General features: G+C 41.0%; 1 protein-coding gene across 2 annotated transcripts in view; it reads left to right on the forward strand.

Annotated features, from left to right (window-relative positions):
* The first annotated feature begins 18168 nt into the window (after positions 1 to 18168).
* The window catches only part of NR1H4 (nuclear receptor subfamily 1 group H member 4), a 46889-nt gene continuing 44862 nt past the window's right edge, over positions 18169 to 20195 (forward strand). For both annotated transcript variants that reach the window (XM_008144768.3, XM_008144769.2), the window contains exon 1: positions 18169 to 18277. In XM_008144768.3, coding sequence (XP_008142990.2) covers positions 18169 to 18277 — 109 coding nt within the window. The remainder of the gene's footprint in view (positions 18278 to 20195) is intronic.

Here is a 20195-nt window from a genome sequence, read left to right on the forward strand (position 1 = left end):
TATTTATACCTTAATTAATGTCACTAGTTCAAAGCAAAGGGGAAATAGCAGAGCTTTGCAATTTCAAGTCCTGGAGGACTGTGTAACAGGGTTCTCTGGAAGACACTGGTCCATGGAGAAGAAGGTCTTGCTGAGGGATATTGCTGAGCAGAGAAAAGCCCTCTGGTCTGGGGCTCAGATCTTCCCTGACCAAGAAGGGAACTGTCTGTTTCCACTCCTTAGAGAGCTACAGAAGTTCTCAGTGTGGATGCCAAGTCTGCACCAGCCTGTCACTTAAGGAGCAAACGCTGGTTGTGGCCCAGTGTTAAGAGGAAAGGGCAGAGTAATGTCATGCCAAAAAAGGGTGGTGTGGAGATCCTTATTCTCCTGCAGCCCAGATTCTGAATCTGAGGCCATGACTGGGTTTCAAGGGGCCAGGAACCCTTTGATACTGTATTAAAAAATACATGCATTTTACAGAGGATTTTGAGGGCAGTGAAACTATTCTGTATGATACTATAATGGAAAACCCATAGAATATACATCACCAAGATTGAATGAACCTTGATGTAAACTATAAACTTTGGGTGATATGATGTGTCAGCGCAGATTCACCAGGTGTAACAAATGCACAAATCCAGTGGATGTGGATGGTGGGAGAGGTTGTGCATTTTTGGGGACAAAGCTTATAAAAAACAACCTTCTCTCCCAGAGAATTTAAATGTGCCTGCTTATGACACCCAATCGTATAAATGGCCAAATGGAGAATAGGGAATGATATCCTCAATGAATTAATCTCATATAAAAAACACACAACCTTATAACTTAGTCTAAAATCTCTCTTTACTTTCCCCAAAGCTACTCTCCTCTACTCTCCTCTTTCAATGTTAACACATGTAAAACCACCTCAGTTTTTTCAACTGCAGCCTAATATTTGGTACTATTGATTGAGCACAGTGCATCTAGCCATTTCACTGTTGATGGTCATTCAGGTGGTTTCCACCTTTTCACTATAAGAGACAATGCTGCAATGAACATCCTTGTGCACATGTGCAAAGGTTCCCCAGGGAAGATACCTAAGAATTAGAATTGCATTTTATTTTAATATACAGCGCTAAAAACCCTGCAAAAGATTAAAAATGATGCCCCTACTGGCAATATATGAAAATGTGTATTTCTATATGTTCACTCCAACTTTTAAAATTATCACAATTAAGAAGGTTTGGTCATCTGATAGGTGGAAATGGCAGCCAGTAACACAAATTTGCATTTTTCTAATTATTAATCAGTTCCAGACGTTTGCATGCTTATTGGCCACTTGTATTTCCCTTTTGGTAAATTTCCTCTTAACAGCCTTTGCCAATTTCTGCCCTGGATTGTTTATCCTTTCTGTTTTTATTTATATGAGTTATTTATGTATTGTTTGTACTAATTTTTGCTGTTATTTATGTTGTAAACATTTCCTTACAGTTTGTTTCATATATTTAGCTTTGTTTATGGTGTCTTGATTTCTGTCCTCTTGATTTTAATGTAGTCAAATTATTCTTTTTATGTTTTGTTTAGTAATGTCACTAGTTCAAAGAAAAGGAGAGATCCCTAAGTTCATAAAGACCACATATGTATTTCCCTATATTTCTTTCAATAATTTCATAATCTTAATGTCTTTCATTCTCTTATTTTCAAGAATAACAAGAGATAGAAATCTCTATTCCGTCCCACCCGCCAAAGGAATAGCCAATTTTCCTGGCACTATTTCTTGAATAGGCCATCTTTCCCTCCACTGGCTTGAGCTGAATTCACTTATTTCAGCATTGAGAATGATTTATGGTTGCTCAGGACACAGTATGCTATTTTCCCTTCCTATGTCTTCCCCACTACATGACTTAGCCTAGCCTAATGCCTGCTCATTCAAGATGAAATTCAAGAACCAGCCTTCCACCCTCAGGAAGACTTTCTTCATTCTCCTAGTCACATCCCTGCTTAAAACCCACCAATGACTTTCATTTAGAATAAATCCAAACTCTTTACCCTGGTCAGCAGGCCATATGAGAGCCGCCTACTCTTAGACCTGATCTCTTGCACTCCCCCTTCCTCACTAATTTCCAGCCTCACTGGGCTTTTGCTGTCTCTCCTGCACTCCAAGCCCTGGCCCTTAACACTTGCTGACACTCTGCCTGGACTTATTTTCTTTGATGTGGCTTACTCCTTCTTATCCTCCACATCTCAGTTCAAACGTCTGCTCTTTAGAGATCTCTTCCCAGGTCACCCTCTCCAACCACACCACTCTATCCCTTATCATCTTTGTTTTCTTACTAGAGGCCTGGTGCATGAATTTGTGCACAGGTGGGGTTCCTCAGCCTGGCCAGAGATTGGGCCAATTGGGGCTGTCTTGCCCAGTCCCGATAGGAACAGTGGGAGGTTGGTCAGAGTGGGGAGGGGCCGCGGGAGGTTGGCTGTGGGAGCACACTGACCACCAGGGGTCAGTTCCTGCATTGAACGTCTGCCCTCTGGTGGTCAGTGTGTGTCATAGCAACTGGTCCACCGGTTTTTCTGGTCATTCAGTCATAATGGTCGCTTAGGCTTTTATATATATATAGACTAAAGGCCCGGTGCACGAAATTCATGCACGGGGGTGTGTGTTCCTCAGCCCAGCCTGCACCCTCCCCAATCTAGGATCCCTCTCACAATCCAGGACTGCTGGCTCCCAACTGCTCACCTGCCTGCCTTCCTGATTGCCCCTAACCGCTTCTGCCTGCCAGCCTGATCACCCCCTAACCACTCCCCTGCCAGCCTGATTGCTGCCTAACTGCTCCCCTGCCAGCCCGATTGCCCCTAACTGCCCTCCTCTGCAGGCCTGGTACTCCCCAACTTCTCTCCCCTGCAGGCCTGGGTCCCCCCGCAACTTCCCTTCCCTGCAGGCCTGGTCGCCCCCAACTTCCCTCCTCTGTTGGCCTGGTCACCCCTAACTGCCCTCCCTGCAGGCTTGATCACCCCCAACTGCCCTCCCTTGCAGGCCTGATCCCTCCAAACTGCCCTCCCCTGCTGGCCATCTTGTGGTGGCCATCTTGTGTCCACATGGGGGCAGCCATCTTTGACCACATGGGGGCAGCCATTTCGTGTGTTGGAGTGATGGTCAATTTGCATATTACTCTTTTATTAGATAGGATTATCACCATTGGAAATCTTATATATTTACTTGCAAATTGTGCATCTCTCCCACTAGAAAGTAAGCCCTGTGAAGGCAGGGTTTTTTTTTTTTTCCCCTGCCTCATTTACCACTCTGTTTTCAAGACCTCCATCAAAGCTTGATACATAGGAGAAAATGAATGAAGGTTCAATGAATGACTGTCCGTGTTGGGCTCCTGAAGGGATTTGTGCTACCTCTTTCAAGCCCCACACTATTCTAATTGGGTTTTCATTGCCTGACTTTTCCACTAAGCTGCTTGAAGAGATCATGATTTTTTCTTTCCCCTTAAGAACATTCTTCTGGCCTTTGGGCTGAATCCAGGGCTTTCCCTGGGCATGAAATGTTGATGGCTAAAAAAAGCTCACTTTGCCCTGCCCTTTAGGAATGGATGACATAAATGTTCAACAGAATGTGTGCTCTGCCATCAACAACTGCTTTAATCCAAGAAAAATGCCACCAAGGATGTTTTCATTAGGTGTGATGAGTTCGTAGGTAACAGCACATGTAACCAATTTTTATCTTTATCTTCTGAGAGCTGAGATTCTTCTAAGTCAGAGTCAAAGCTATTTAATTGGAACAGGGTATTTCCGAGGTCTCTATTTGCAAATGGTTTCTGATAAAACAGAGGAGCTCCATACACCATGAACTTCTTGTGACACGCAGTGTCTAAACAAGTCAAAATTGATAACCAGAAAGTGGGAGTCTAAGCTACCAGTCACTCACTGTCTTATCACATTCAAAACAAACAGCACATACCATTTCTGAAATTACTGCTGGGTCCTTAAATGAAGGCTTAGGCTACAGATCATACAAATAAACATACAGTAAAATAAACATTTTGTCCCTGTTTCCACCAATACTTAAGGCTTAACCTTGGTATCTCCAGACTTTTTCCTTTCCTTTCTCTGTTCTGTGTACTGGACTCAAGTCCCTCCCTTCCCATCTCTACAGATACCGCTATGGTAAGCACCGATCATTTCACGTTAGCAACAGATTTCCTGAATTTTCCTCCTTCCTTTACTGCTTACCTTCCCTGTTCCACTTTTTCATTAGTGTGAGCTTCTTGAAAATAGATTTCATTATGTCATTAAAAATTTCCATTAGTCCCTCATTGAACACAGGTAGGGTCCCCAAATATCTTATGGAAAGAAATTACTTTCTCTTCAAAGTCTTAAAAATATGTATGTGTACGTGTATGTGTAAGTATGTGTAAGAATGAATTCCTGTATCGACTTACATATCTTTACAGATGAGGAAGCTTTTCACATACAGCATGGGGCAAAGTAGGTTTACAGTTGTAAGTCAATGAAAAATGATGAACATTTCATAGAAAAAATGGCAAAGGGTATAAACAGAAAATTGAAAGTAATGGCCACATATAGGCAATAAAGATGTAAAAATTTTCCAATTTCACTAATAATCAAAGAAATGCAATTAATATAGTGAGATAGGACTTTTCACCTAGAAAATTAGACAAGATTGTTGAAAATGAGGGTATTTGTTACATTTATTCATAGTTTACCTATAATATTACTAGATTAAAAAAATCTTCTGTGATTCGTTTAAGGCAGAGATTAACAAAATTTTCTTGTAAAAGGCTAGTGAGTAAATGTTTTTGGCCCTGTGGGCCATAGAGTGTTTGTTGCAACTACTCAACTCTGCCATTGTCGGGAGAAAGAAACCTAGATAATCCATAAACAAATGTATGTCGCTGTATACCAATAAAACTTTATTTATGAATACTTAAAAATGAATTTCACGTGTCATGAAATATCCTTCTTTTTATTTTTTAAACTGTTTGAAAATGCAAAACCATTGTTAGCTCGAAGGCTGTACAAGAACAGGCCCAGCTTTGGCCTGTGGCAATAGTTTGCCAAACCCCAGTTTAAGGTACAGTGTTTAAGGGCCCTTTATGCTATGAGTGGGCATAGCAACCGGGAGGATGCACAAGAAACTGACTGTAGTAGTTGTCGATGGTAAGGAAAATGAGTGACAGAGCTGGAAAAAAGACTCATTTTTTTCTGTGTACTATTTGAATTGCTTACTATGTGCTTGTGTTGCCATTTAAAAAATTCGAGTTTCCTTTTCTTTAAGCCCCTTCTGGAATCATAAACCCAACAAACCTGATTTGCGCAGACTCTGCCAACCGTCTGGATTCTGGAGGGCACTGTTGTTAGCTCTTTCAGGGGCACCGACATAGTGGGTCTCCAGTTGGGGGAATAACTCAAATGACACAGAATTAGTAGAATTGCACTTTCATTTGGGTAAGAGTGGTAAATTCTGTCCATTGTGCAATAAGAGAAAGAAATCCTTACCTTATACCATTTATGCAGGATGAGCATACCAAATGTCAGGGAATTTGGTGAAACTAAGCAAGAAAAACAATTAATACAAACCATTTAATTGAGCCTACATTTCTTGAGGGCCTACTGTATGCCAGGCACTTGAATGGAAGGTGCCAAGTTGATATGAATGCATGGAGGGAAATACAAGATTTTGGTGCATAATGAAGATGATGGTATCTGGGAACTATCAGAGAGCTGTGATGTGCTACAGAAGTATGGGGAGCTTGCCATAGCCGGTTTGGCTCAGTGGATAGAGCGTCAGCCTCCGGACTGAAAGGTCCCAGTTTCGATTCTGGTCAAGGGCATGTACCTTGGTTGTGGGCACGTCCCCAGTGGGGGATGTGCAGGAGGCAGCTGATCGATGTTTCTCTCTCATCGATGTTTCTAGCTCTCTATCCCTCTCCCTTCCTCTCTGTAAAAAAATCAATAATATATATATTATATATATTATTATATATATAATATATATATATTATATATATATGAAGTATGGAGAGCTTGATGAACATGACTGAAGGCTCCAAAGGCAAATATGAGAAAAAGTTAGTATGGAGGGAAGCCTAATATCAGAGTCAGAGAGCTGAAATCTCCTGTGTTTTAAAGACCAGAGCAACTGGGTCTTAAATTACAGAGTATAAGTTTGGATTGAATATTAGGGAAAATTCCTGACACTGTACTTTGTAGATTCCTGGAAATTTTTATAGAAAACTGGAATTTCCTAAAAATAAGAGAAACTCAATCTAGAACAACAGTTATATGAATTTTGAGGGACTTTTCAATCCATTTATTATACAATATGCAGATATATATTTATACATAATTCATGTATATAATATATACACATTGAATGTGTACATAACAATTTATATATACATATTAAAACTGGAATTTCCCAAGTCCTCAAATAGCTTGTGAATGTGAATGAGGTCCCATTAATAGCAACAGCTCAACTTTTACTGGCTTATTCCTCAGGACCTTTGGCTCCCCACCACAGTCCTCCTCTCCCCAAGTATTTCAGGGAGGCCTTGGGGTCTCTTCAGTTTGTTCATAATCAAGTCTGCTCTGACCACATCTTCTACTACTTTTTGTGTCCATTGAAGAGACCAGTACCCAACCAGTGATCACAGCAACTCTGCTGGGCATTCTCCATGGGTTAAGGTGATACCTCAGCTGCTGCTGCTCTTTCACAATTGCCCCAGAATGACCCTGAGTCCTGTTGGGGTCAAAGTTCCACTGTGATATGTGGCAGAGTTGTTTGAGTGTGAGGGTGGAGTTGAAATGAGTTCTCTCCTACTTAATTGTGTTCTGTTAGAAAGGTCTACCTTATAGTTCAAGGTTTCCAAGCTTTATTTTTATTTATAATTTTCTCCCTTTTCCCACGAGGGTGGCAGGATGGCCTCTTGAATCTAGTACAGGTTGGTCAAATACTGTGCTACATTGAGAATTACACATTCGCCTAATGACTATGGCTTTGATTTGGCGCAAGAGTCCTGGTTCCTGGCTCCCACTGACTTTAGAATGAGTTTTCTCCCAATAAATCCTTTGGCTTACTGGAAAGTAGACTTTGGTAGGACCGTGCCATTGGTTCACCAGATGGACCCAGATATGTCTGCATTCCCACAGTAGATAGTTTGTATCCATTCACAGGGTGTGTGTGTGTGTGTGTGTGTTGTGTGTGTGTGTGTGTTACTAAATTCTTCAACCTCTCTGGTATCTTTTCATCAATTCAGATGTGCCCTAGTATTGCCTATCATAATGGAATGTCTGCAGGTAGAGTAGATCTTACAATTGATTAATTAGGCGGCTTAATGTTGTCATTAAAAATATAGGTCTTCACCATGAATGAACAAACAAAACAGAAACAAATTCATAGACACAGAGAATAGACTGATAGTAGCCAGAGAGAAGGGGTGTTGGGGGACTTGGTAAGAAAGGTGAAGGAACTGTGAAGTACAGATTGGTAGTTTACAAAATAATTATGGGGATGTACTAGTAAAGTACAGCATAGGGAATATAGGCAATAATATTGTAATAACTATGTATGATGCCAGGTGGGTAATAGAAAGATCAGGGGAAATAATTTGTAAAGTATATGATTAAGTATATGTCACTTTGCTGTACAGCTGAAACTAATACCAGATAATATTGAATGTAAACTATAATTGAAAAAAATAAAAACTACCCTTGGAATCACATCCTCCCTCAGCTGTTTCCCCATCTTGACTCCCTTTCACACCTACCTCTCTATTAGAGCATCCTAATCTTTGCCTTCATCATCAGCTTTGAATACAATATGCAATTATCTGTATATTGGTGTGATTATTTTTTAATCTCTCTATTCATTAAGTTTGATGTCAGAGATCATGGATGCTTGTGTTCCCTTCATCATTTTATCTCCAAAGAATCAGCATAGAACTTAGTGCAGAATAAGTCCCCAACAAATGTATTTTGAAAGCATGAATAAATGAATAAACACAACAAACATTGTCTGGTGGACTATCTTACCAGCAGCCACATGCATCTGCTACCCACTTCTGCTTTGAACGGGACCATTTTGCTGAGTGAGAGAGAAGGAAACAGAGACACGAATAATAGGAAAATTCTAATGAAATAACTATTAGTCTAAAAAATAACCCTAGGTTCTCTTCTGGAGTAGAAAATATAAATAGTTATTATTTGTAAACAAAGTGATTATTTTGTGGAGACAGGATAAAAAGGTTTGAAAATCGCCCTCAGAAAACAGCCTTGGAAAAGAGGTTCTGATAGCACACCTTTTCATTATTTGACCTTTCACATTACTTCTTCAGGGAGGTAGAAGACATATTGGAAGGAAGAAAGGAAGGAAGGAAGGAAAGAAGACCTGGAGATTAAAAGTGAACACTGCTTCACTTGGGTTCTGGGATGAGTTCTGGACCTCTCCCCAGGATGAAACTTCAGACATTTTGGTGAGATTTACCATAACTTTCCGCATATCATAACTTTTTTTTATCCCAGATAATCTATGGCCAAGGTAGATCATGAGAGTGAAAATGCAAATTCCTTAAGTTTTCTCTAAAAGGCAAAGATGAAGATCTTGGGGGAATCCTTTCTAAATTTTTGATTTGCTGACATAGTGCCTACTCAACCTAAGAAAATTCCAGTAGAAAGGGGTCTTAAAGTACTTTTGTGTTTGTTCAAAGACCTGTTCTACTTTAGAATAAAATTTAAGATAACAAATCATAGATACATCCCATTTTAAATCAAGGCTTTTATATTTGATTGTGTGTGTGTGTGTATGTATGTAAAAGAAAAAAAAAACAAAAACACCAAAATGTCATCATGTTTTGCCCAAATCTCCTAAGTGTTGAAATTTAAATGAAAACATATGGTGTTTTCCCAGGTAAATTGGAGAGTATCTCTACACTTATAAGTCCAAATTAGGTGTAAAAATGATAAATACTGAGAACCAATACATACAGAAAGGCCTTGGCAAAGTGTCAAAAGGGAGCCAATTACTGTTTTGTAAATTAGCACAAACCCTCCCTCTCTCTCTTAACCATCTTATTCCCTCTTCCTCAAACTCTCTATTTATTTATTTGCATTTCAGGGTGTTTTTTTGAAGACCACAATAACAAAGGTGCATTCTCAAGTAGAAAAGTTTGGATTGGATCAAAAATGAATCTCATCCAACACTCCCATTTACCTGCTGCAGATGAATTTTCTCTTTCTGACAATTTATTTGGTAAGTTGTCAAGTTCATTGAAATCTATATAGAACAAGCTACAATTTGGAAATGCATGAGAACAAAGCTTAGATGATGAGTGCCAGAGAGAGTCCAGAAAGTATTTTTGTTCCTTCTGAGTACTCAGACAACATTAGATACTAATCAAGGATAGAGGTAGATAGAACCTTGGATTCATTGAAATGAGTGGTCTTCTCTTTTATAGATGAGGACAGCAAGGCCCAGGGAGCTTTGTGACTTGTCCAAGGCCACGAGGCTAGATGATTAACAGAGCTGGGAGTAGAAACGAATTCCTGCTCTAGGGCTGAGTCTGATCTTATTGCAGCATGTACTAAAGTATGAAGTCATGATTGTTGTGGTTTAATATTATACCTATTAAAGGCTGAGCTTACTTAGGTTATAGTTCTGCAGTAGGCTTGCTACCCACCATCCTTCCGTTGTTGGGGGATATATGGCATAGTGCCAGGATTAGTCATTTAAAATGGCTTGAGGACAAATTGTACTAAGTTGTTTCCAGTAGATCTGTAACTAGATGGTACCATAAAATGATATATTGCTCTACTTTATGCATTTATGAAAAAAGTCTCATTATAAAGAATTTTAATTGGGACTATCAGCAGAGTCAGCAGGGGTAAATTTGGGGTGGGGCAGGGAAGCTTTGTGCCACTCTTAAAATAATTCCTTTTTTTATAGAAGCCCTGCTAAGAGAGCTTGGATGTTCCCAGTTATTAACCCTACATTAATAAATGGACCATGGCAGACGGTAGTGAAAATGCAAATGCTTGAAATTCCACGAAAGTCAGTGTTTGAAGGCATGATCCCCTATTTGCAGACATCCCTGGGAGATGTTAATAGCTTATGCTATTACCTACCAGTCATTACCACCTTCGTGTATAATGGCTTCTCAGGTCCTTTCCAGGGAGAGGTCATTATCTGTCTTACCTATTTACATGCCTACCTGCCCCCATGCAGTATATGAGTATTTAAGAGCAGTGACAATGTTTTATTAATTTTAGTATGCATTTGATAAATAAGAATTAAGTCATAAATAAAAGAAGAAAAGATGTTAAGGAAAATAAGAGATGTTTATCGGTAACTGAGAGAGACCAGTAATTATTTATGAAATACCAATTCTTGGACATACTTGCTGCATCTTATTTCTTTTATTTGTCTTTTCTTCATCCTGTGGATGCATTCAAGGCCAACAGGTACTACCTCCATGTCCAGCTACATTTGCTTCTGGCCTATCCTAAAAATCCTTAAAATAATCAGTATATAGACATTTTTATAATTTTTGCTCTACCAGTCAGAATGCACAGAATAATTAAGACTATAGCTACATGTCACAGACTAAGGAAAATTCCACTTAAGGTTTGTTTTCCACATAAAAACTCCGCTTTCTGCTCTGAATTATGATTGCATGTTAAGCTCCCCAAGCAAGCACATCAGGTTGAAGGTTGACCTCAGCAGCCATGAGGTGGAAAGATGTGAGGAGACAGAAAAACAGAGGTGAAGGGGCGGTCAAGTAAGAAGCATCTGAAAGTGCTTGCTGAGGAAGCACTGTGACTCTTGCTGTCAATGCTGTGTTCTTTCTCCTTTGCTGGACCACATTCCCATCCACTTTCCTAACACTTCATTCAAGGTTCCTGAGACTAAATAGCACAAGATGCATAAGCTGCAATGCATAGCTGTTATTCCCGGCTAGATAGAGCAGCTTCTTCAAATCTTCATCTTGTCCCCTCCCCTGGTAAACTAATCTGAACCATGTATGACCATTGGGACTCCTTTTTCTTTTCCCTATTAAGATCTTGAGCCAGGTCTAAGCATTTTTTATCACATCTTTCCTCCAGGGCCTCGGTCTCACTCCACTCTATATATCTGAGCTAAGGTATGCCAAAGTAAGGGGTGAAGACTTGCATTTTGATTCCTCTATTCCTCCTGCTTACTTCTTTTGTGTCCTGATGGCACTGATACATTCTGTGTTCCCACCCTGAGCTTAGGATACAGAGCACCAGGGAAAAGATTGTGGCCCCTGGATGAGTAACCCACAGTGCCTAACTTACCATTCTTGGATCTTGAGATAGACCAGAGACTCAGAAGTGTTAACTCATGGGCTCCACTAGCCAAAGAGCTAAACTCTTTTCCAATGGTCTGTGTACTCAAGAACAGCAGTCATGTTGTTATAATCAGGGCAAGTGAAGTTCATGGTATAACACATGGATTTCTCCCATCTGAACGTTGAGCACTGACTATATACCGGGCATTGTAATAACGCAGGAAACAAGACAGGCAAGCTCCTAGTGGAGAGAAGACTCACAGGAAACATGCAAATAAATAAACAAGATTATATTAGGCAATGGTAAGAGCTATGAAAATAACAAACCAGGGTGATGTCATAGTAACTCGAAGAATGGGGCTGCTCTACATGGTGTGGTCAGAGAAGGGTTCTGGGAGTTAACAAGCTGAGACCAAAAGACAAGCCAAAGAGGACGTTCTAGGTGGAGGAAATAGCAAACGAAAAGGCCCAACGTCTAGAACGGACTTGGAAGGGCGTTGTCTTCTCATTTTCATTTAGGGCAGTCGAAAGAGTCTAGAGAACTGACTCTGGACCCTGCATTTCCATTAACCCGCACTTGTAAGAGGAGATGATTAGACTTGGAATTCTAAGACCCTTGTCTATAAATCGTTACCCTGAGCAGCAGAACCCAAAGCTAGGATTCATGTGCAGGCAGTTGATGGGAGGGGTGTTCCCAGGGAGCAGAAGCAAAGGACTGGGGCCACAAGACACGGAAGGAGGGAAAACCACCATGAGGTGAGTTGTGAAGATCACTGCTGTGGGCAAGGGGAGCTTGATTCCACTGGGAGTAGCATAGAGAATTGTCCACTGAGGGACCGGGGACTGGGGCACTTCTTCACTGACCTCTGGCTCCAGTTGGTTGGGAGTGGCCCCTGGAGGCATTAACTCACCAGCATGTCTGGGCTGTGCTTTTGCCATTGGAACAAGGCCAGGTAGTCTCTGGAGGTATTAAATAGGTTTGGGATAGAACGCAAAAGGATGTGTGGCATGTTCTTGAAATGGCAGGCTGTCAACATCAGGGGAATCTATCAACATGATCATCTGCTGCAGCTCCGGGTGAAATGAAAGGTAGGCCAAAGCATGTGACACCAGGTGTGTCTGTCACACAGTATAATGGGATTCCTCCCCTCAGCCCCCAATCCATTGGAACATTTAAAGGAAGGCTAAGATTGGGGGTGAGGTACAGATTTGCTCTGCAGTTCTGCTTCCTTAGGTTGGTTCTTATGGAAAAGAAAGAAAGACTCTTGGATAGAGTGGAATTATGAAACTGGGGCTGGAACCACCTCGTGAGGTCCTTGAACTTATTCTGCTGCCACACATCCCTGACAAATCTAGCTCATCGGTAACTCAATCCATAGGAGCCTCAGAATGGAAGGATATAGTGACCGAACAGAGCTATGTCTCCTTTCCTTCGGGAGCTCTTGCAAGCCAGGAAACTTGGTCAAAGGTTAATTCAGTGGATTAAGAAAGACTTCTCCGCTGAATGAAGAAGGCAGGGTCTTTATGTAATTAGTGCATAATAAAAGGTAATAATGACAAAGTCCATGGCTTCCTACGGTTTGACATAGTGAGTAGGGCAGGAGGTAGCATGTTAATTAAAAGCTATGTATTCTTTTAGCAAATATAGAAAAGAAGGAAAGATGCTTGGATAGAATGGAATCATGAGGGAAATTATTAGCAAATTGTGGTTTAAGAAAAAGCACAGACCTTCAGACTAAGGAGAAAAGCATTCTAATAATAGCAAGGAAGAAGCAAGAGAAGGTGCCGTCTCTCACTCAGTGCTCCCAGTGCAATGAGTGCAGTTCGCTTAGCTCAGTGAAACTGGGAGAAGTTCACAGAAGGTTAGTGGAAATAAGCAATGAAATGGAAAGGAATAAAGTCTCAGAGGCAACTGAGGCTTTCTGAAATTCAGTGTTCTCCCCGATAAAACGAGGATAATTAATGACATTCACTCCACAGCTTTTTGGGAGAACTGAATGGCTGTGTGGGAAAGTGTTCTGTAAACTTCAGGGCATCATAAAACAGTATAATTAGTCCAGGGCTTGCTATGTAGTTGTTATTATTTAAATTGTTGAAATGATAAACACCACTCTACTAATTAAAGGGAGGAAGTTCTCTTTATCTTAACATTGTGGAGTGCAAAGAATTTTCAAGGAGCCAACAGAAACGAGCAGTATGGAAATAAATTTCTGGGTGCCCTGAGGAAGGAAACACATGTTCTCATTCTAGTGCTACAGCATTGCTAGAACAGCTATGAAATGCGTGTTTTTATATTACCTTACTAGAGGCCCGATGCATGAAATTTATTTAAGGGGTCGGCCCCCGGAGCCGCAGCGGCTGCCTCTGCCTCGGCCCCCACCCGGTGCCACTGCTTAGTCCGGAAGGTTGTCCAGAAGGTCGTCGGTCTAATTAGCATATTATACTTTATTATTATAGATTATTGTATCTAACAGTCTTTGTAAAGCCCCATTCTAAATGAGACCCAGCAAGTGGCAGGATGCATACTGCATATAATCCTGCTCACTCAGAATCCGTTTCCCTTAGCTATTTTTCATCCCTTTATGATTCTGTCAGCTCTTTATGCCTGTTTCTCTGGGTAGCTTTATGGTTATTGGAATATGGGTTTTGCCTCTCTTTTGCTTAAATTAAAAGCATCTTTCCAGTGTTACAGAAGCAGCCAGATGTTTTAAAATACAATTAAAGATCTTGAGATGCAGGTTTGTGGAATGTTTCTGACATTTGAGTTCAGGCATTTTTTTTTTTTTTTCATCTCACTCAGTTTAACTCAAATGAATGCAGTCCTGAGCTGATGGGTGAATCAAAGCTGAAAGTGTTCAGAAGATGGAAAGATACCTTGCAAAATGGAGTTTTGTTTGAGCATAATTTAAATATTTCTTATCCACATCTCTTCCACAGATTTAAGCAGTCTCTACGATTTTTATTAATTCACCACGGCTTTGGTTTTTGCTCTCCCAGGAATCTCAGATCTGGCATTCTTTGTTAGTGAAGTTAAGAAATGGGTGAAAGAAAAGAAGTATAGAAAGGGCCTTTCCTTATTACAAAATATATTACTGTCTTTTTTAGATAGGGCAGGCATAGCTTGTAAAAGGCCTGCAATGAGACAAAGAGTGATAGACGAGTTGCTCAGCTGGTGGGTGATTCCATTACTGTCCAGGGCCTGGCTCTCAACCTTGCAGACTAAGAAATATATCTCAGGGGCACTCAGAATAAGCAAGCTGAGAAAGGTTGACTATAAAATCAGATAGCAAATTTATGCATTTTACAATGATAAAAAGAATTGTGATAGTGATAACAATGATTTTAGATTTCTTAGCAGATAGACTTCCAACATTCAATCCCATCTCTGCTGCTTACTAGTATGTGGTTTTAGGCAAATTCCTTAACTTTGTGCAAGATACTTACCTAACTTATTAAAGTTCTCAAAAGAATGCCTGGCCCATCTTAAGTACTCTATAGAACTATTTGCCATTAATATTAATTCTCACAACACTCATGTAGAGTGGATACCATTACTATTCCCCTCTTACTAGTGAGAAAATGGAGATTTAAAGGTGCTAAATAATCTGCTTAAGGTTCCATAGACAGTAAGTGGGCAACCAAAATATAATCAGGACAAGAAATCAGAATTGAATGATTAAGGATCCAGGCTCAGAGAATATTCCTGATTACCTCAGTGGAAAAGTCCTTCCAGTATGATTGTATCACTCCAAGCCTATTGGCCAAGTTTGTCTTAAGGATAGTTCTTAGAAAAGCAATGCTGACATTTATTCTGGGAGTTTCCCCCTGCCCTTTTTTATAGCTTCACTAGGGGACCAGTGCACGAATTCATGCACCTTGAAAGGAACTGTGGGCTGCAAGGCTGCAGTAGGCACAGGGGCGGGTCTTGGCCCATCCTCTGCAGCCCCATCTGGCCCCTCCTGCCTTGGCCCCTGATCCTCTGTCTGCTGGCAGCCCCGCTCCCACTGCTGCCACTCGCACGCGCTGACAATGCGGAGCCATTTGGGCCATTGCCAGCAGTGGGTGCGAGCGGTGGTTGCTGCCCTGATCGCCCCTTAGGAGCAGGGGGAGGTGAAGAAGCCCTCAGGGCGATCAGGGCTGGCAGCCGCTGCTCACACCTGCTGATGACGCCAAGTGATCTGGACTGGCACTGGGCACCGGCAGCAGGTGCGAGCAGTGGCTCTGGCACCAGCTGCCAGTGTGAGTGGGGCTGGCACTGGCAGTGGGTACAAACGGCAGCTCTGGCACTGGCAGCGGGTGTGAGCACTGGGAGGGGCCACGGTGCACGAGAGCAAAGGATTTTCAGTAACCATCAGAGGCTCACCCCAATGACAGTGACCAGTGCCTTGGTCTGGAACTGCCCCCCACCCCCCACCTGCTCCACCATTCTGCAGTGGCCAACACCGCCATGTTCCGCACATGCCATCTGGTGGTCAGTGCACGTCATAGCGACCAATTGTTCAGTGTTCCACCATTTGTTCTATTTGCATATTAGCCTTTTGTTATATAGGATTACTGATGCCCTCACTTGCCATGATTGGTGGAGCTTCACATTGCTGCCAGGTCCCATCTACCGCAGCGCTGTCTGATAGAAGTTTCTGTGATGATGAAAATGTTCTAGATACACTTTTTTCAATGCAGTAGCCACTATCCACATGTGGCTATTGGACACTAAAAATGTGACTAGTATAACTGAGGAATTGATTCTAATGTCTTTAATTTAAATTAGTTTAGGTAGCCATATATGGCTAGTAGGTACCCCTTCAGGGAGCATAGAACTGCAGAAGAAAATGTATTTTTATAAAAATAACACGAAGCAGTTGGTTATCATAGAGAGAAGAAAAGCGATCCAATCAGTCTTCTTATGAGATTATCTTGTGTGGATTTCACTCAGCAATGAGGGCTTCTTAGATCAGCTAAATTATCCTGCTCTCTCTCTTTTTTTTAGTATAGAAGTAGCTGAGGGCAACAGACAGTTTTTGACCCATGGAAGACTCAGTATAGAATTCTTAAAATAGAAAATTCAGAGGTAGTTTGTCCTGATTCACAACTTTTGGAGAGCTCTTTCACCTAAGATCCTTTCAAGGCAAGGATAGTTTTTGGGTTGTGAAGATAGAATGAGGTCAGAAGTAAACTGAGGATGGAGAACAGTTTTGCAAATGGTAACCCTTGATTGCACAATCCAAACTGAAATACACCCATGGACCATCATACCTTTCTTCTTTCTCTGCAGTTAGGGCAAGCGTGCTTTACTTGTTTAGCTACGGGGTCTTGAGTCAGAAGACCTTGATTAATGTTTTAGTTTTATCCCTTATTAACTGGGTGGCTAAAGACAAACCACTGAACTTCACTGAGTTGCCTTTCTGAGTCTGTAAAATAGGGTAGAAGAGAGTAGGTAATATAAACAATACCTTCCTCAAAGGTGCAAGTAAGGACCAGATGAGGTAATTCATGTGAAACTACCCTAAGCTTGTCCAGGCTGCAGAGACATGTTAGCAATGATTATCAGGTTTACACAGATCACGTTTGCCGTTTAAAACTGCTTTCATATTTATTATGTCACTTTTATCTTCACAACAGGTCGATGAGGGAAGTAGGGCAGGAATTATCTGTGTTTTACCATCTGTTGATGTATGCAAATGTGGCCTGCAGAAGCTGAGAGACTGGCCTAAGGTTATGTAGTGCATCTACTTGCATTATGCCTGAGCTCAATCCTGGACCTACGGAGCCCTAGTCTAAAGCCCTCTCTTTCAAAACAAACTCAGTCACAACCTTGAAATCCACCCGTTCTGCTGCAGAAATTATTCCTACTCAATATGCAAGCCACCCTAAAACATGAGTCCAAAGCTGAATAATCATGATATCAATATGATGATGGATAGAGACACCCATTGTGCTGAGCATTTTATAGATATTATTTTACTTAATTTTCATAATAATTCCACGAGGTTGTGTGATTCTCGGGAAATTGAAACAGAAAACGTTTCAGGAATTTGTCTGTGGTCTACAGAGCTAGTGAATGCCAAGGGCGCCCGAAGGTATTAGTTTGTTAAAGCTGCCGCAATGAAGTACCACGTACTGGGTGGCTTACACAACAGAAATGTATTGGCACGAAGTCTAAAATCAAGGTGCTGGCAGGGTTGGTTCCTTCTGAAGGCTGTGAGGGAAGAATCTATGTTCCTGACCTTGGAGAGCCCTGGAGAACATGGGCTTGTAGATGACTGTGTTCATCCCGGTGTCTCTTCACCGTGTCTTCTCTTAATGTGTGTCTGTTTCTGTGTCCAAATTTCCATTTAGTATAAGGACACCAGTCCAATGGGATTAGAAACCAATCTAATGACCTCATAGTTGATTACCTCTATAAAGATCCTGTCTCTAAATAATGCCACCTGCTAGGATACTGGAGTTAGAACTTCAACATATCAATTTTTTTTTTGGTTTGGGGAAGGGGGGGACCGCATAATTCCACCGTAACAGTGGATCTAAACCCAGATCAATTGGTTACACAGTGTTAAGCATTACTATGCCATTCCACTCTGTAGCCTGTTGAAAGGAACCACTTTGAAGACCTGGAGCGTGACACGTGACCTCCTGAATCCACTTTTACAGCAACTGAACAGAAATCTACCTTCTAAAATTTCTTAAAGTGGAAAGCGCTCCCCAAAATGTTTATCTAAGAGACTGGTTTCTAGCTTACTAGGCAATCTGGCATCGAGGACTTTTCTCATAAACATTTACAAATATTCTGCTCAGTAATGAAGTTAATCAGTAAGCCACCCAACCTCTGGCCTCTGTCACTTCTTACCTAGTCTCATTTTCAGTTGCTGGGAATAAAGTAAGAATGGTAATGCAGTTTCAGGAGTTAGAAAATCCAGTTCAAATTAGTCCTTGCCAGAGCTGCACATCATCAGGATCTGTCATGGAAATGATGAGCATGAAGCCTGCAAAAGGTAGGACACTGTTCACAGGTGTTCTTGGCCGAGCTTCAGGAACTGGGCTGAGGAAGTGTGGGGCACTTTTGTTTGAGATGACAGTAGCAGGTCTCTATCAAAGATGGCTCAGTCAGAACCAGAATTCTGAGGTGAAAAGTTGGGGGTGGGGCGATTTTTATAGGATTCTAGGTAGGTGAGTATTTCTTTGAGAGGAAATCTAAATACGTATTTCCTAAAATTCTTCATTGGATGATGGAAAATTAGCACCATTGTTTTAAGTGAAACAGTAGGCAGTTCTAACATTGATGCCTGTGGACACTTGAAATAGCACTGTAAAGTATATTATTTAATGCAGTGGGTCATGAAATCTATTTCGTGGCTTTTGATCAGCATTAAAAACTAGAGTAGAATGGAGTGGAGTGGAGTGGACTGGAGTGGAGTAGAGTGGAGTAGAGTAGAATAAGAGTAGCATGGAATAGAAATGTCAGCATGCACCTCAAGAAGTAAAGATAAGTGTTGCTTCATAAAAATGCTGTTTCAGTTACTGATATAGATGTGTTAGTGTGTACAGGGGTCAAGATATAAGATATATTTCAAACTGTGGGTTGTGGTGAGAAGCACTTATTTTCCAAAGCATATTCCTCCTGGTAGTCTATGGACAGCCAGGTGAGTAAAGAGGTCAGCTTTAGGCCTAAGCTATTTGTTTTATCTGAAGTGAAACATGGATCATAATTAAAACATAGATTAGAATGAAGACAGTATATTTTGCCTGTTTAAATATTCTTCTCAAAGCAGCGTCTTGCCTTTTAAATTTTCAGCTAAAAGAGAAACTCTAATCTTTTTTACAACAATTACAAGTTGTGAACATATTGTGCCCACGGACTTGGCAGCATTCCAGTTCGCTTCAATGCAATGTTTAGAAGTGATTGATACTGTATTTAGAAATGGAAATTACTTGAAAGGCTGGGGAGGAAAGTTTTCTATTATTTCTATTTAACATTGATTAAACATTTGTACTGTGTCAGGCTTTGTGTAAGGTGCCAGGGATAAAAAAAAAGTGTGTGTGTGGGAAATACATAATATAATATAATATAATATAATATAATATAATATAATATAATATAATATAATATATTCTCCAAAGAGTTCACAGAGTAACTGCAACAGTAACAAAAACACATTGAACGTTAATGCTGTGTCAAAACTAACAAATTGTGGTTGAGTGGAATTGAGAGTTGGGCATGAAGTAGGACTCTGGCAACCAGTACGTCATTCCACCTCAAGTTTAGTGTGGAAGATAAGCCTGTAAATGAACAAAAATGATTGAAACCTGCCATAGTAGAAGTGTGTAGAGAGGGTAGGAGAGGTTAGCTCTGCCTAGGGGAGCCCAGGCAGACCTCAAGGAGGAGGTGTCAGCTGACCAGCCAAGGAGAGGCACCAACATCACCTGCCCTGACATCAGGAAAAGCAAACAACTCCACAAATGAAGCTGGTCCATACAATTAAGTATCCATGAATTAGGAAATAAATGAGGGAGCGAAGGCAACTTTCCCATTCATGAGACGTTCTAATAAACATTCATGATAGTTTTACTGTGGTTGGCATTGTGCCAGAAATGAAAAACCGGATAAAACCTGGACCTCTATGAGGTTCAGAAGCTGTGTGATCGCGGGAAGTGCCATTGTTATTAAAGGACCTGATTCTCCCGTGCGGGCGCACAGTGCTCTGGCCACAGACTCCTTAGATCGGCACAATATATCATTAACTAGCCATATAGCCATTTCACTAACACTTTAATTATTTAAAATTAAATGAAAAATTCATTTCTTCATGATCACTAGCCATGTCTCAAATGCTCAGTATTCCATATGGTTCGTGGTTAATGTGCTGATAGGTAGAGCACACTTTCAGCATCTTGAAGTTTCCTTGGATGGTG

This window comes from Eptesicus fuscus, chromosome 7 (assembly GCF_027574615.1).
Source record: "Eptesicus fuscus isolate TK198812 chromosome 7, DD_ASM_mEF_20220401, whole genome shotgun sequence".
Lineage (NCBI taxonomy): Eukaryota > Metazoa > Chordata > Mammalia > Chiroptera > Vespertilionidae > Eptesicus > Eptesicus fuscus.